Here is a 15,576-nt window from a genome sequence, read left to right as displayed (position 1 = left end):
AAGCACAGCCAGTCCACCTTTTGACATGTATTTGGGAGATGGGAGAAAAGTGAGTTCTTTTTCCTGCTTTATATTTGAGCTCAAATGAGGCATGCCTGGACATCTGGTCCATTTTCATATTATATACATTTGCTCAATAGTACTTAGATGGTGATACCATGATCGCAAGGTGACTTCTATTGCGGTAGATAACAAATTAACAACTAAAGCATTTTTATTCATAAATTGGTTATGACAGATTGAAATACAGTTTAACTCACTTTAATTTGATTAGAATCACTCTCTCCCCACTGTTACTCATCACCATCATCATCATATTAACAGCAGACGCAACCATTTGCCAAGATATGTGATAAATACAGGAAAACATAATACACCCAAAAGACAGCACACACAAAGCCTTTTTTATTTCCAATTCATTTTCTGTCAATAGACTGCCATCTGCTGGTAATAAGATATAGTACATACCTGTGTTCATACACATGAAAAACGATCACTCAAAACAGCAGCTACATATAATTTTGTATAAATCATATAGGATTATTATATAAGAGTACACTCAATATATAGTGGAAGTTTTGGGTTTTGTTTTTTTTTTTACCTCCGGTTTCTTCTTATTTCTCAGAGATAATTTAAAGGAGTCATATCATGATTTGTAATGTTTTCCTTTTGTTTGGGTGTGTAATGTATCTGTTTGTTCATGTATAAGATCTGCAAAGTCACAAAGCTCATAGTCTCCCCCAAAGGGTTTTATTTTATCTAACAGAGAACACTGCTCCAGACCTGCCTAAAACGTGTCGTGCGAAGTCCAGATATTACTTCCGCAAATGTCTACGTCACAGCATGCACTATTAGCAAAATACCACCCAAAAGCCCAAAAAAAATCAGTTAATTCAGGCGCTGGAGTTGTGGAGACGCTGTGTACTTCAGTGCAAAAGCAAAACCCCTTTGTTTGGCCTTCCGAAAACGAATTAAATTAGGAATAAATGGCTACTGTTTATTTATAATGCTGTTCCTGAGCAGTACAACCCAAACCTTTGCTTGTGCACAGAGGATTTTACGGAGGACAGCTTCCTGAACCTGGGCATGTACAATGCAAGCTATACACGAAGGCTACTCCTGAAAAGTGGGGCAATTCCCACTTTACTTGGAAAATCTTGTGCTTCTGAATCAGAACCTGTAAGTGTGTTTGATTATTTTATCAATAGCAGATACTTATAGATACTTACTTATTGCTATTGATTTTTGTGTTGTGGCCCAGGGCTCAGTTATAGAACTCTGCTAACATGCTAGCTAAAGTTTGCTAAGTTGCCTCAGTTTTTAAAAGTTTTTGTATGTATGTTGGTGGTCTGACAGAGACGATGATTGAATCGATGATTGAATCATTTTCTGAATCTGACTTGTTGCTTAGGAGCTTATAATTGCTTTAGAAGCCTTGGAGGCTGAAGCTAATCCAAGGGGCGTTACATTTCCGAGACACGCTTGAGGTTTTTGGCCAATCACAACGCAACAGGTCAGCTGGCCAATCAGAGCACTCTGGGCTTTTCGGAAAGAGGGGCTTTGGAGAAATCGTAGCATTTCAGGCAGCCTGGAAAGAGAGACACTGCAATGATGTACAGCATGCATTTTTTGAACATTTAAAGCATGTTCACCTATTCTATTACACCCAATAAACAAAATAATGAACGTTTAAAAACAATGATATGACCCCTTTAACCAAAGTGTTGCTATGACTTTCATCCATTCATCCATTTTCTATACTGCTTATACTGGTTCACAGGGGGCCTGGAGCCTATCCCAGGGGACTCAGGGCAGGAGACAGGGGACAGATTGGACGGGATGCCAAACCATTGCAGGACACAATTGCACACCATGGACAATCTGGAAATGCTAATCAGACTACAACGCTTGAGGGAGGGAGGAAACCGGAGTACCCAAGCACGGGGAGAACATGCAAAAATGCATGCAGGGCAGAGGCGGAAATCAAACCCCCAACCCCAGAGGTGACAGACAAACTTACTAACCATTAAGCCACCATGCCCCTTGTTGCTATGACTTATAATATAATTTTTAATATTTGCCAGTTTTAAGGTCTTTAAGAAGGCTGCATGCTCAACACGTGGTCTCTTGGTCAATGTTGAATATGACGTAACAGGTCTCCAGATGGTCGGACCCTACCATATGCTGGAACTGTGGCTGAAGGTCCTCTGGTTTCAGGCCTTTCATAAAATGTTCACTGATCTCCTCATAAAATAAAGGACCAACATCCTCTGCAAAGTGAACAGAGAGAACAGGCCTTAATTCATAACTGTAGCAAATTATCATCACATGTAAAATTATTCAAATTGTTGATGACTCTGAAGTGGTGCAACAGGAAAGTGTTCACCCTATTGTTGGGAAATTACGAGTTCCAATCCCGAACTCCCTAAAGAGCAAAACTGTCCAACACAAGAATTGAAAACCAAATGCAAAGAGTCAACGTTTTTCATGACCTAAAGTAATTGAAAGAAGGCAGTGTTTGGCAACTGGCGTGAGGGTTGAGGATGCACGCTTCTGAAATAATATCATTCGTATTTTTTGCATACTGCATATTGGTTATTTAAATAAAAAAATTTGCATACTGACCAATGTACTTCTCTCTCAGAGTTCTCACAGTCATCGGTGGACCATCGCTGTCTTTCAGCACAAGAGAATCACCTCCTGAAAGAGTCTGCATGGCATTTCGAGCGCAGCTCACCACTTCAGCCAATTCATCCTCATCCTCAAAGTCATCTGGGTACTCAGTCGCATCCACATCTTCAGGGAGAACATGCAGCATGTACCACATAGTGCACACATTTAATTTAATATAATATCCTGGTTTTGAAATCAAAACTAAAGATGTAAAAGGTTAGTACATAATCATACTACAGTATGATAGCCACATTCCCCATCATCATACTCTCAGTACATCAGGCTGTTTGATTAGAACTTTTAGCAATTTGTTTCCAAAGAGGATGTAAAACCTGTCTGACAAGTGGAACACTTCATGCTCAAGTAATTTGATAATCAAATCAGCCATTTATACAGCATAATGTCAGCTTTATCCAGCAAAGTTTGCATTGTACTGCATGTTCTTTTCATTTTTCTTAGAACTGCCACACAAGACTCCTTGTTTCATTGGTTTTGTGTGTGTGTGTGTGTGTGTGTGTGTGTGTCTGTGTGTGTAAACCAGAGGGCCGGAGAGGGAGAGAGTGAGAGGGCGGGAGAGGGAGACCGCGAGGGTGTGACAGGGCGGGAGAGGGAGAGAGTGAAAGGGCGGGAGAGGGAGACCGCGAATGAGTGAGAGGGTGAGAGAGGGTGAGAGTGAGAGGGCTCTCTCTGTGTGTGTGTGTGTGTGTGTGTGTGTCTGTGTGTGTAAACCACACACACACACACACACACACAGAGAGAGAGAGAGAGAGAGGGAGAGGTGATGTCCTCTCTCTCTCACACACACACACACACACACTCTCTCTTGCGGTCTCCCGCATTCTCACACTCTCCCTCTCACACTCTCGCAGTCTTTCTCTCCCTCCCTCTCACAGTCTCCCTTTCCCGCCTTCTCGTAGTCTCTCTATCCCGCCTTCTCGCAGTCTCCCTTTCCCGCCCTGTCGCGGTCTCCCTCTACCGCCCTCTCACACTTTCCCTCTCCCACCCTTTCACACTCTCCCGATCTCCCTCTCCCACACTCTCACACTCTCGCACTCTCCCTCTACCGCCCACTCACACTCTCCCACTCTCACAGTCTCCCTCTCCCACCCTCTCACACTCTTGCGGTATCCCTCTCCCGCCCTCTCCCTCTCTCCCTCTCCCGCCCTCTCACTCTCTCCCTCTCCCGCCCTCTCACTCTCTCCCTCTCCCGCCCTCTCAATCTCTCACTCTCCCGCCCTGTCACACTCTTACGGTCGCCCTCTCCCGCCCTCTCACTCTCACCCTCTCTCACCCTCTCACTCATTCGCGGTCTCCCTCTCCCGCCCTTTCACTCTCTCCCTCTCCCGCCCTGTCACACCCTCGCGGTCTCCCTCTCCCGCCCTCTCACTCTCTCCCTCTCCGGCCCTCTCACTCTCACAGTCTTTTAAGAGGAGCAGACTTCAAAGACTTAACATTGAGGTTTTTTGTGTTTGTTTACAAGGTGGAACAGGTTAACGGTTGTTATTTTTTGGAGACTGACTATAAAATTAACTGAAAATATAACATTTATTTTATCAGAAGGCAAATGAATTTGTCATGGCTTACACCATGTTCCTAAATTCTGTCATAATTGACAAGCTCAAGTTTTCTCATGCCAACTTGTACGTTATATTGTGGCACATTGACGTTACCATCTCTAAAAAAAACAAAAAACAAAAACTAAACTTTAACCCTCTCAGTCTCTCACAGTCTCCCTCTCCCAACCCTCTCAGTTTCTCACAGTCTCCCTCTCCCGACCCTCTCAGTCTCTCGTGGTCTCCCTCTCCCACCCATTCACTCTCTCGTAGTCTCCCTCTCCCACCCTCTCACTCTCTCCCTCTCCCGCCCTCTCAATCTCTCGCGGTCTCCCTCTCCCGCCCTCTCACTCTCTAGCGTTCTCCCTCTCATGCCCTTTCACTCTCTCGCAGTCTCCCTCTCCCGCCCTCTCACTCTCTCCCTCTCCCGCCCTCTCACTCTCTAGCGTTCTCCCTCTCATGCCCTTTCACTCTCTGGCGGTCTCCCTCTCCCGCCCTCTCACTCTCTCGCGGTCTCCCTCTCTCACCCTCTCACTCACTCGCGGTCTCCCTCTCCCGCCCTCTCACTCTCTCCCTCTCCTGCCCTCTCACTCTCTCCCTCTCCCGCCCTCTCACTCTCTCGCGGTCTCACTCTCCTGCCCTCTCACTCTCTCCCACTCACTATCACGTGGTCTCATTCTCCTGTTCTCTCCCTCTCTCCCTCTCCCGCCCTCTAAACTCTCCCTCTCTCTCTTTCCCACCTGCTTACTCTCTTGCGGTCTCCCGCTCCCGCCCTCTCACTCTCTCGCGGTCTCCCTCTCCCACCCTCTCCCTCCCCCTCCCCCGCCCTCTCACTTTCTCGCGGTCTCACTCTCCCACCCTCTCACTCTCTCTCTCTTACACTCTCGCGGTCTCCCTTACCCGCACTCTGATTCTCTCCCTCTCCCGCCCTCTCACACTCTTGTGGTCTCCATCTCTCACCCTTTCATTCTCTCCTTCTCACACTCATGTGGTCTCCCTCTCCCGCCCTCTCACACTCTTGCGGTCTTCCTCTCCCGCCCCCTCAGGGCTCTACAGTGCGACCATGTCACTCGCATTTGCGACTGAAAAGTCATTTGTGCGACTGTGAAAAAATATTTAGGTGCACTGGTGAGTGAGAGCTGTTCGAAGTTGTATAATACAATCAGAATACAAACTACAGGAAGTCCAAAATGCGCAACAGTTACTTTTGCACTGCTTTTCATTACCCCAGTTAGGGCTGCACAATTAATCGAATATCAAATTTTGATTACGATTTTGAGTGCCCACGATTACATGAACATGAACGACTGCAATATTGACATTTAAAGGTCGTCCTCCCCTCATAGAAAACGCTGCTGCAGATCAAATTTAAGCGCTTCCTAAACTTACAGCCAGTTACCATAGAGTGACGCAGGGATGACGTCATTTTGTAATGCCAAAACCTGGAAACGAGCTATCATTTTAGTGCTCGCGCTGCCAAATTCGCTTTGCGCGAGGGGAAATCATGACACTAACAAGTTGCTAAATGGGACTACAGACGTTGTCGGGGAGATTTAACGTCATCACGCCGGAAAGGAAAAGTCTTTCCAGATAAACTGGCTCAGGTATGCTGTGCACAATTCCGGAAGAGAACAAAACAACGTGGATTCATCCACAGAGTAAATCCGTATTATGGTAATTTTTTAAAATCATGTTTGGAAAAGTTGTCGGAGGCTTGGTGATGGTGACGTTGAAGTCGAGCGACCGTGGTGTAGTTCGTTTATAGCATACGGTTAGCTGTTTATTTCTTGCGATTGTATTTAGGCTTCAAACTTCATAAAAGTTGTGTTCATTTGTGGGAATTATCTGGATGGACAAAACATGTTAGTATTATACACTTTTGTTGATCACAAAGCTTATTTTTTGCAATAATCCAAAAGCCTATGGGAAAATCCTATTGGGTTTTTGTCGAGGGAACCAGTGTGATGATAACTTCTGGGTTTCGGTACAAAATGACATCATCCCTGCACCACTGTATTGAGTGATTTGGCTGCGTCTCTCCTCCTGTAAACACTGTTATTGCCTTTTCTGCATTCGCCTGAATTGTTTTCATTTGTTTGAATATTGTTATACTGGATTGCATATTTTCATTTGGTTGATGGCATTTTTATTTTTACTTATCATATATTTTGGGTACAATTTTATTTATATTTTGCCTTTAGGAGACGATGCACTTTAAGGACCAGTCTAATTTGATGCAAAGATTTGTACATCAGCAGGAATGTAGCACAACATGGAGGTGAAAGCAGCGGTCTGTTTATTTAAATGTGAAAGTGCAATAAAAAAAATGTTGTCCATAAAATCAATGAATAGTCATAATGAATAATCGTGATCTTAATATTGATCGTAATGATCATGATTATCATTTTGCCCATAACCGTGCAGCCCTACAGCAAAAGCAGCTAAAGCAGTTAGTGAAAAGAGATAAACAAATATTTGAACATACTGACTCATCCCTAGATGAGCTCTTAGCCTTTCAATAACAATGTAGAGTTAATGTTTGCTCTTATTTTTGTTAATCTGATATGTTTGTTCTTTGAAACATAGATTACCCTGTTTTTAACCCTGTAGCAGATCTTAAAGCTGTACTGCAACTAGAAATATTTTTTGTGGTTTTAATGTCTATACTACTATACCCTAACTGTTTCACATTTTCTCATTATGCTATACTGTCATACTGATATGTGATCACATACCTTGTTCAAAAAGATAATAAACTCAGTATGAAAAGCTTAGACGTGATGCAAATTACTCGGTGGGTGTCTCGTGCGAATCACCTCAACTTACCATGTAGCTCTTCTGCAACTCCTCCATGCTCTAAACTAGAGGAGGATGAATTCTTCTTTGAATAATCTTCCATGGACGACACGCTGTCATTTTCATCAAAGTCTTCTGAATATTCGGACTCGGTCCCAGCTTGTGTCACCTCGTCTTCTGTAATAACAGGTGCTTGAGCATTTTTTTCCATATTCTCAACTTGATGCAGATCAGGCACTTCAAAACAAACAGTGTCATTGCAGGTTAATGTGACGTCTTCAATCTCAGCAGGAACAGGATCAGCATTAACCTTTGTCAATTCTGTCTCCTGATGCTGAATAAACAGTTCCAGATGTTCCTGCACACAGGACATAGCCAGGATGCAGCTAGCACTTGGTCTATTCTCAGGAAGCAAGCACAGCATCTTCTCGATCAGTGTGTGCAGGTTATCTGTGTAGCCAGCAGGTACCTGACTGTATTCACCCTTTATGATCTTATAAAACAAACTCAGTAGATTCTTACCAAGAAAAGCTGGTTTTAGTGCACAGAGCTCATACAGTAAGCAGCCAAGGGCCCATATGTCAGATTTGGTGCTGTATGGAACCTCCTGGCACAGCTCAGGGCTGAGGTAACTGGGTGTCCCAACACATGTGGAGGCCATGTCCAGTGTGTGGTTCATGATCTTTGATATTCCAAAATCCCCCAACTTAATCATCCCCCTCTTTGTTAGTAGTACATTGGAGGGCTTAATATCTCTGTGCAGAATTCTTACAGAGTGAATATAACTGACCGCCATGACAATCTGCACAAACCATTTCATAACCATAGTCTCTGAGAAATATTCTGCTGCCTTTCTGCCTTTAATCTGGTCATCCAGCGTCCCACCGTCACAGTAATCCATAGCAATGCAGATGTGCCCTTTTGTTGGATCAAAGAAAGTGTCGCTCCATGTCACAATATGAGGGTGTCTCAGATTCCTCAGAATTTCAGCCTCTTGCAGTACGCTGTCTCTTGACTTTGTTTTTCGAGACTCGTCGACTTCTATTTTCTTCACAGCATAGAGCTTCTTTGTTTCCATGTGTCTCATCAGCAAGACAACACCTGCTCCTCCTCTGCCGAGTTCAAGAATTTGCTCGTATGCTTCCATGTCTTTATAAATACCTTAAAAGGTCTATTTTTCTAGCAAAGTTCATTAACCCACTGTCCTCTGCATGTCCATTTTGTCAGGCAGTCTGATTAATCTGATCACCTAAATAATAATGCTTTTAGGTCCTTGAGTCACTCACTTTTAAAACATTTTATTAGGAGAGCTTAATTGTTTTGTTGTTGTTTTTAGTTAAAGAGTTGGTTATATTATGATCAGCTAGCAGTTCTCTCAATCCTGGCTTAATATAGGCTACAGTTTAGCTAACGTTAACTCTTGCTAGCTACTATACTGTTCGTAGTGTGACTATCCCTTATTATTAAAACATATTCACGTTGCTTTTATTTATAAATAACACTCTTACAATACAACTAGCCCGAGCTGAATGTAATTTAGCGTTGTCGCTGTTTTTCTAACTACTTCGAATGTAACTAGCAAGCATAAATCCATTCTTGAAGTCACCTCCATCAACGGTTTGTTGCGGTTTTGGCGAATCATTTCCATGGCAACAGTCTGTGTGCTAACAAGCTTGTTTTTCATTGGTCCACTGCAGCGATATAGAATACGCCAGAAACAGTCCACTACCGCTATATCACATTTTAATGACTCGGAGCAATCGGCTCAGCTCAACAATGAGAGTCAACTCGGATCAATGAGAGTCGACTCTTTCGTCACCCAAACGGCTCATGTACGATTTCTCCTCAGCTGGCCAAAATTATTGGTCTTTACTTATTTATCACATAAATAACTACAGTCTTACTCTGCATTTAAGCATTCCCTTGGGTAAAATATATTTAAATAAATGTTTAAAAAATAAAAATGTATCCAACATTCTTAATGGTATCCACTAGAGATAATATGACAGTAATAGAAGGCAAAAAAATTCCTGTAAAGACCCACCGAGACCATGACAGTTTAAATTAAAACCAATACAATTCCCATTATATGCATTAAAGCCATTACACATTCTATTGTTTCTATTGTGTTTTCCCCCAGCAGGGATGTATCTGCTGTACCTGCCCTTAACTTTCACTAATTTGCAATTCGAAAAAGATCCCAGTCTATATCAGTTAATTTCACAAATACACTACATATATTATTATAACAAAACAAAAAGCATTTGCACCCTCATGCTGGCTCATAGGAACATCAACAAACTCGCTAGAACTGACCCTATAGAAACATTCTTTTGTGTCTAATAACTCAGATGTTGATAAACATCACTAGTTGAACTCTGGTCACACTTGTAATTAAGAGCATTAAAGAATTGTGAATACAAAATACTGCTGGGTTTTCAACACATGGATGAAGTCATATTCCTTCTCTGTATTTATGCCAGTTGGCCCCCAACCTTCACCTAAAAGAGTCAGGTAAAAGAGTCGACTTGTTCGTGAATGACACTCCACTACTGTCAAAATAGTACCGTGCCTATATTAATACAATAGCTCACCATTTTAGACCTACAGTGAGGTATATCCGTAACACAAAATGAAAACAACATAACTGTATGCCAGCAAGGTTTTTATTTATGTAAATTCAGTAACAACGTTTAAGATAACACAAAAAACCCCCATCTTCCTTTATGCATTTCTAATAATTGCCTTTACCAGTGCATCAAGCCTTTTTTTGTGTATACTACTCTGCAATAGACATAATCACTTCTATCCTCTTTGCACTTATGTCCTCAAGATTACTTATTTAATTTTAGTCACTGACTGAAGCCTGGTAATCAAACTCTAGTAATGTCTACAAGTGAATCCATGATTGTTGTCATTTAGTCCTTGTGCATCTTAAATTTAAATATAAATATAAATATAAATAAATAAATATATATATATATATATATATATATATATATATATATATATATATATATATATATATATATTAATATAATATAATATAATATATTTTATATATATATATATATATATATATATATATATATAAAATATATTATATTATATTATATTAATATATATATATTTATATATATATATATATTAATATAATATAATATAATATATTTTATATATATATATATATATATATATATATATATATATATATATATATTAATATATTAATTGTGCACAGTGGCTTAGTGGTTAGCATGTTCACCTAACACCTCTAGAGTGGGGGTTCGATTCCCACCGTGGCCCTATGTGTCTTTCTGAATGATAATTACAGTCATGTAACCCTTTGTTCAGGGATGGTTCTTGATGTCCCACTGCTGCTCCCATCCCATAACTGTGTGAATGTCACTTTAGGTGGTATTATACACATATTGCTGAAGCTGAGGTAAATTGTCCCTTAGACAATTCAGCCTTTTTCAGGGATGAGCTTTTTCCAACAACTGTCTTGGAGTGGAATCTGTTTAGAGGCAGTCTGTAATTTCTTACACTACGCTTAAAATGAACCACACCAAGCACAACACCTAGGTCCTGTGTGTGCGGAGTTTGCACGTTCTCCCCGTGCTGTGGAGGTTTCCTCCGGGTACTCCGGTTTCCTCCCCCAGTCCAAAGACATGCATGGTAGGCTGATTGGCATTTCTAAAGTGTCCGTAGTGTATGAATGGGTGTGTATGTGATTGTGCCCTGCGATGGATTGGCACCCTGTCTAGGGTGTACCCCGCCTTGTGCCCAATGCTCCCTGGGATAGGCTCCAGGTTCCCCCGTGACCCTGAAAAGGATAAGCAGTATAGAAGATGGATGGATGGATGGTAAATATTAGCAAAGAAGGCTATGAAAAATTGTCTTCGTTGTTTAACTTTTTGATCTTTTGTTTAAAAAATTCACAAAGATACTCTGCTCTCATGGATATCAAACAATTCCAAACAAAACACTTATCAAAAAATATATCTTTGTTAAATATAGGTGTACAACAATTATTGGCACCCCTGTGAATTCATATGAGAAAAATATGTAGTAATTTTTAGTACACCTGTTTGACTAGAAACAGGAAATTGTTCAACCATGATTTCCTGTTTCACAGGTATATAAATATGAGGTAATACATAGGCCAAATTCCCTTAGTCATTCATAACAATGGGTTAAACCAAGGAATATAGCTGTGATATGCGACAAAAGGTTGTTGAGCTTCACAAAATGCGAAGTGGCTATAAGACAATAGTTCAAGCATTGAAAGTGCTCATTTCCCACATCAGGGCAATAATTAAGAAGTTCCAATTAACTGGAAATGTTATGAATCAACCTGGAATTGGGCGTGTGTCTATATTGTCTACACACACTGTAAGAGGATGGTTACAGTTTGCAATGCACTCTTTGTCTCACATTATCGTCTCACTATACCTTTGTCTATGCTGCCGTATTTTGTCTTTGCCACAGTGTTTTGTTTCCTAGTTGTAGAGTGTTTCGTATGTTTGTTTATTATTAAATGTTTAAGAATCTGTGCTAGCTTCTGTCTCCAACTTTGTAACGTGACAATCTGAAACATGCACATAGCTTGTTGTCTTTACCTATTGTAGTAAAAAATGATGATGTCAAAGATTTCAGTGAAGAATAACTTTATTGCAGCCTGGCAGTGACAAAGTCCATGAAGCACTTCCAGTTCCTCGGAGTCAAAGTGAATCCCCAACAATAGCAGCACAGACATTTTATACTGTGTTTCAAACCAGGTTTTCTGTATGTAATGTAAATGAAGTTTCACTCTAAATGTAAATTAAGGATAGCATTTGAAGTGATCACTTTCCATTCTCACAGTACTGATGATGTTACAGGTGTGACTCCAAATGAGGTGATAGGATTATCGGGACAGATGTCTTTCTGAATGATAATTACAGTCATGTAACCCTTTGTTCAGGGATGGTTCTTGATGTCCCACTGCTGCTCCCATTCCATAACTGTGTGAATGTCACTTTAGGTGGTATTATACACATATTGCTGAAGCTGAGGTAGATTGTCCCTTAGACAATTCAGCCTTTTTCAGGGATGAGCTTTTTCCAACAACTGTCTTGGAGTGGACTCTGTTTAGAGGCAGTCTGTAATTTCTTACACTATGCTTAAAATGAACCACACCTAGCACAAATTGTAATGTTGGATGTACCTTGCTTTAGGTAACAAAATGTAAAGACAACAGACAGAAACTGTTAAATAAGTAATATAATAAGTTATAGCAATATATAGTATACTTTATAGTATACTTTATATTTTACAGTGGTTTCTGTTGCAAAAGAAAACCATGATTTGCATGATTTAATCTGTTTATATTATTCTTATTATAAATAGCTAACATAAATATCACTTTAAAGCCATTCTAATATCATGGTTAAGATATAATTACCATAAGGTAACTATCGCTGAAGCGCTGATTGAGTGATTGGAAGATTGTGAGTTTAAATCCCAGCACCACCAGCCTGCCACAGATGAGCCCTTGAGCACAGCTTTTAACCCTCACAAAATAATTTATTTGTACTATGTATGTGTTTAATGACAAGTATTCTTTTTAAATGTCTAATAAGCAGAGTCATGAGAAAGCAAGAATGTAAAATTATTGCAGTATTATGGTTTAACACAGTCAGCTTAACATACAGTTCATATTTTACTGTCCATTCATCTGAGTGTTTAAGAGCTCTTAAATGTTATCCATCTCCTGTTTCACTGGGGTATAAATATGACATGATATAAAGGTCAAATTCCCTCAGTGATTCATCAACATGGATAAGATTAGAGAATACATCAATGAAATGAGACAAAAGTCACAAATCACGCAATCGATATAAAAATAGCTGCATGCCTCAAAATGCTGACATTCACTTTTATGGCAATGATTAGGAACTTTAAACAGACCTATAATGTTACCTGCCTGAAAAAAAGTGTATTTCGACCCCACACACAGTGAGGAGGAGGAGGATTTCGTGAAGCAAAAAAATCCTCCAAGGATAACAGTTTGAGATTTGCAGAAGATAGCATTTAGGTGGCAACAAGTCACCAAATCTAAAATTGCACACCACCTCCATGTGAACAAACTATGTGCAAGGTGTGCCATTTAACCATATACATAAGTAGGAATTCCCCTACTGAAAAATCCAGTTGCCAGCTGTCAAAACACAAGACAAACTGGTCAAGCAAATATATCATCTCTGCCAAATGGTAATCTATTGTTTACTTCCTTATTATTCATTCATTTATTCATTCATCTTCAGTTTATTTGGACAGGTTCGCAGTAGATCTGGAGCCTATCTAAGATACACTAGACATGAAGCAGGGACACACCCTGAGGGCAACACGCACAAACACACTCACAGACTCATTCACACATATGGCAATATAGAGTAACCAATCTACCTTCAAGTAAATTTTTGGGAGGAAAATCAAAGAACCCAGAGGAAACACATGCAAACATGCAGAAAACATGCAAAACCCTAGACAGAGAGTAACCCGAGCTCAGGATTGAACCGAAGACCCTGGAATTGTGAATCTGCTTCACCACCATGCCAACCTAACTTCCTAATTTACTTGCCTCCTTATTACATGTCTAAATTAAATGTTAAAGCTTGATCTAGTTGCCACACTGTTGTTATTTTTACAACTTGCCTAAAATTTAAATCACAGTACCTCCAACCTGCCACAGAGGAGCCCTTGAGCACAGCTCTTAACACTCACAAAATATTTTTTTGTACTGTACATGTGTGTTTAATGGCAATTAGTCTTTATAATGTGTAGTAACTAGAGTCAACAAAAAGCAACAGAGTAAAATCATTACAGAGTTATGGTTTAACACAGTCGCCTTAACATACAATTCATATTTTACTTTCAGTTCACCTGTTCCCTTTTTGTCTGCAAAATATTGTAAACTATTACTAATTGTTAGGACTTGTGAACTTGAGAATCTTCAGGTAACGATTCTTAAGAAGAGAGAAAGAGACAGTACAAAAGAAAGGCGGCGCCTTCGCCCCGGCACACACTTCCCACACAAAGGCCTTGGGAGAGTTTGTCAAATGACACACAGACACACAAAGTTCAAATGTAAGACAGGAATAACTCCATATATGGTTTTCAGGAAGTCAATAGAACACGACCAAATGCTATTCGGGAAGGTATATAAATGTGCGCAAATGGGTCGGTGGCGGGGGGAGCCACAGAGAGGAGAGAGTGTTCACAGTAAATGTATCACTAATCTATTGTAATTTCCACATAACCGTTTGCATAAATTGGTATGTTTGTATACAATTGGTATATAAACACTGGTATGTGTGTATACAGATATTTGTATACAAATAATAAAGTGTAAAGGCAACCATTGAGAACTTGTAAGAGAACATTAAGGGAAAGTTCATGGAGCATGAATTTGTAGTTAAAAAAAATAATAATACGTTTGGTGAACATCCTGTTATGAGACCTCAAAAGAACATTACAGGAATGTTCCCAAAATGTTACTTTGTGGTTACAAAAAAATACATAAAAGCAACCTTTGGTTAACGTTCCTTGTCAATTGTCATATAACCATAAGAGAACCTTGTGTTTTAAATTTCCCAAAATGTTTTGGGAATAACACTTTGTTAACCAAAATAGAAAGTTCCCAGAATGTCATGAAATGGTTCTCAGAAAATAACCAAAAGGAAACCAACCCTGCTGGAAAAAAACCCCGCAATAGAAACCCTTATAGAATTTGTAATGGTTTTAATAGTTATAATGGAAACTGTAATGTGCCCTGTGGGTCGGGTAATTTGTTGACTTCTATTGGTGACATGTTATGTCTAGTGGATGCCACTAAGGACCAATAATTGTAATGTTTTAATGGTTAGCTGATGGTTTGTAATGGTATTTGTAGTAGAACCCATTACAATAGAGTGTTGCTGGAATGAGTCATAAAAACTGGAAATGAGTTAGCATTTAAGCACTTCCAGTTCCATCGTCCCGAAGTCAATAGTTTTTTTAATGGGTTTTTGATTAAATGACTGCAATAAGATTGCATACTGAGATAAGAACACTCAAGATATTTTCACGTTTTATTATACGACATAAAATACATCAGTAATACCCCACTCGTTATTTTGTTAAGCTTTTACGTGTGTTGAAAAACACGGTCGTTAATTAGTGGCTAAATGAGACTACAGAGGTCGACATTAAACGTCATCAAACCGAACAGAAATCTCATCTACTACAGACTCGTCGTGTTTATACTCATGCTCTTGCAGACTATTCCAACTCAAACTTCCCGACTTATAGATTGATCAATTTGTAGTATTTTTCAGCTGCAGTGCTTTATAAATAAAGATTGAAAGAGTTTTCGGAAGCATAGTGGTGGGGATGTTGAAGTCATGCGACAGTGGTGTAGTTCATTTATAGCCTAACATTAGCGTTTCACTTCTGCCGATTGTATTTAGGCTTCACAATTAATAAAACTTGTGTTCATTTGTGAAGATTATCTTGTTGAACAAAACGTGTA

The 15,576-nt window shown here is 39.9% G+C and overlaps 1 protein-coding gene across 1 annotated transcript; it reads right to left on the bottom strand.

Moving 5' to 3' along the window:
- Window positions 1-390: 390 nt before the first annotated feature.
- nek12 (NIMA-related kinase 12) lies at window positions 391-8,882 on the bottom strand. The gene is made up of 3 exons (XM_017474314.3): window positions 7,053-8,882; window positions 2,626-2,796; window positions 391-2,270 (listed from the first exon to the last, which is right to left on the bottom strand). Exons 1-3 carry the CDS (start codon window positions 8,167-8,169, stop codon window positions 2,113-2,115), a joined length of 1,446 nt encoding a protein of 481 aa, XP_017329803.1. The 5' UTR covers window positions 8,170-8,882; the 3' UTR covers window positions 391-2,112.
- Window positions 8,883-15,576: the final 6,694 nt, after the last annotated feature.

This window comes from Ictalurus punctatus, chromosome 8 (genome assembly GCF_001660625.3).
Source record: "Ictalurus punctatus breed USDA103 chromosome 8, Coco_2.0, whole genome shotgun sequence".
Classification (NCBI taxonomy): Eukaryota; Metazoa; Chordata; class Actinopteri; order Siluriformes; family Ictaluridae; genus Ictalurus; species Ictalurus punctatus.
Note: the sequence above shows the minus strand (reverse complement) of the source record. Positions and strands in the feature narration are given on the sequence as shown.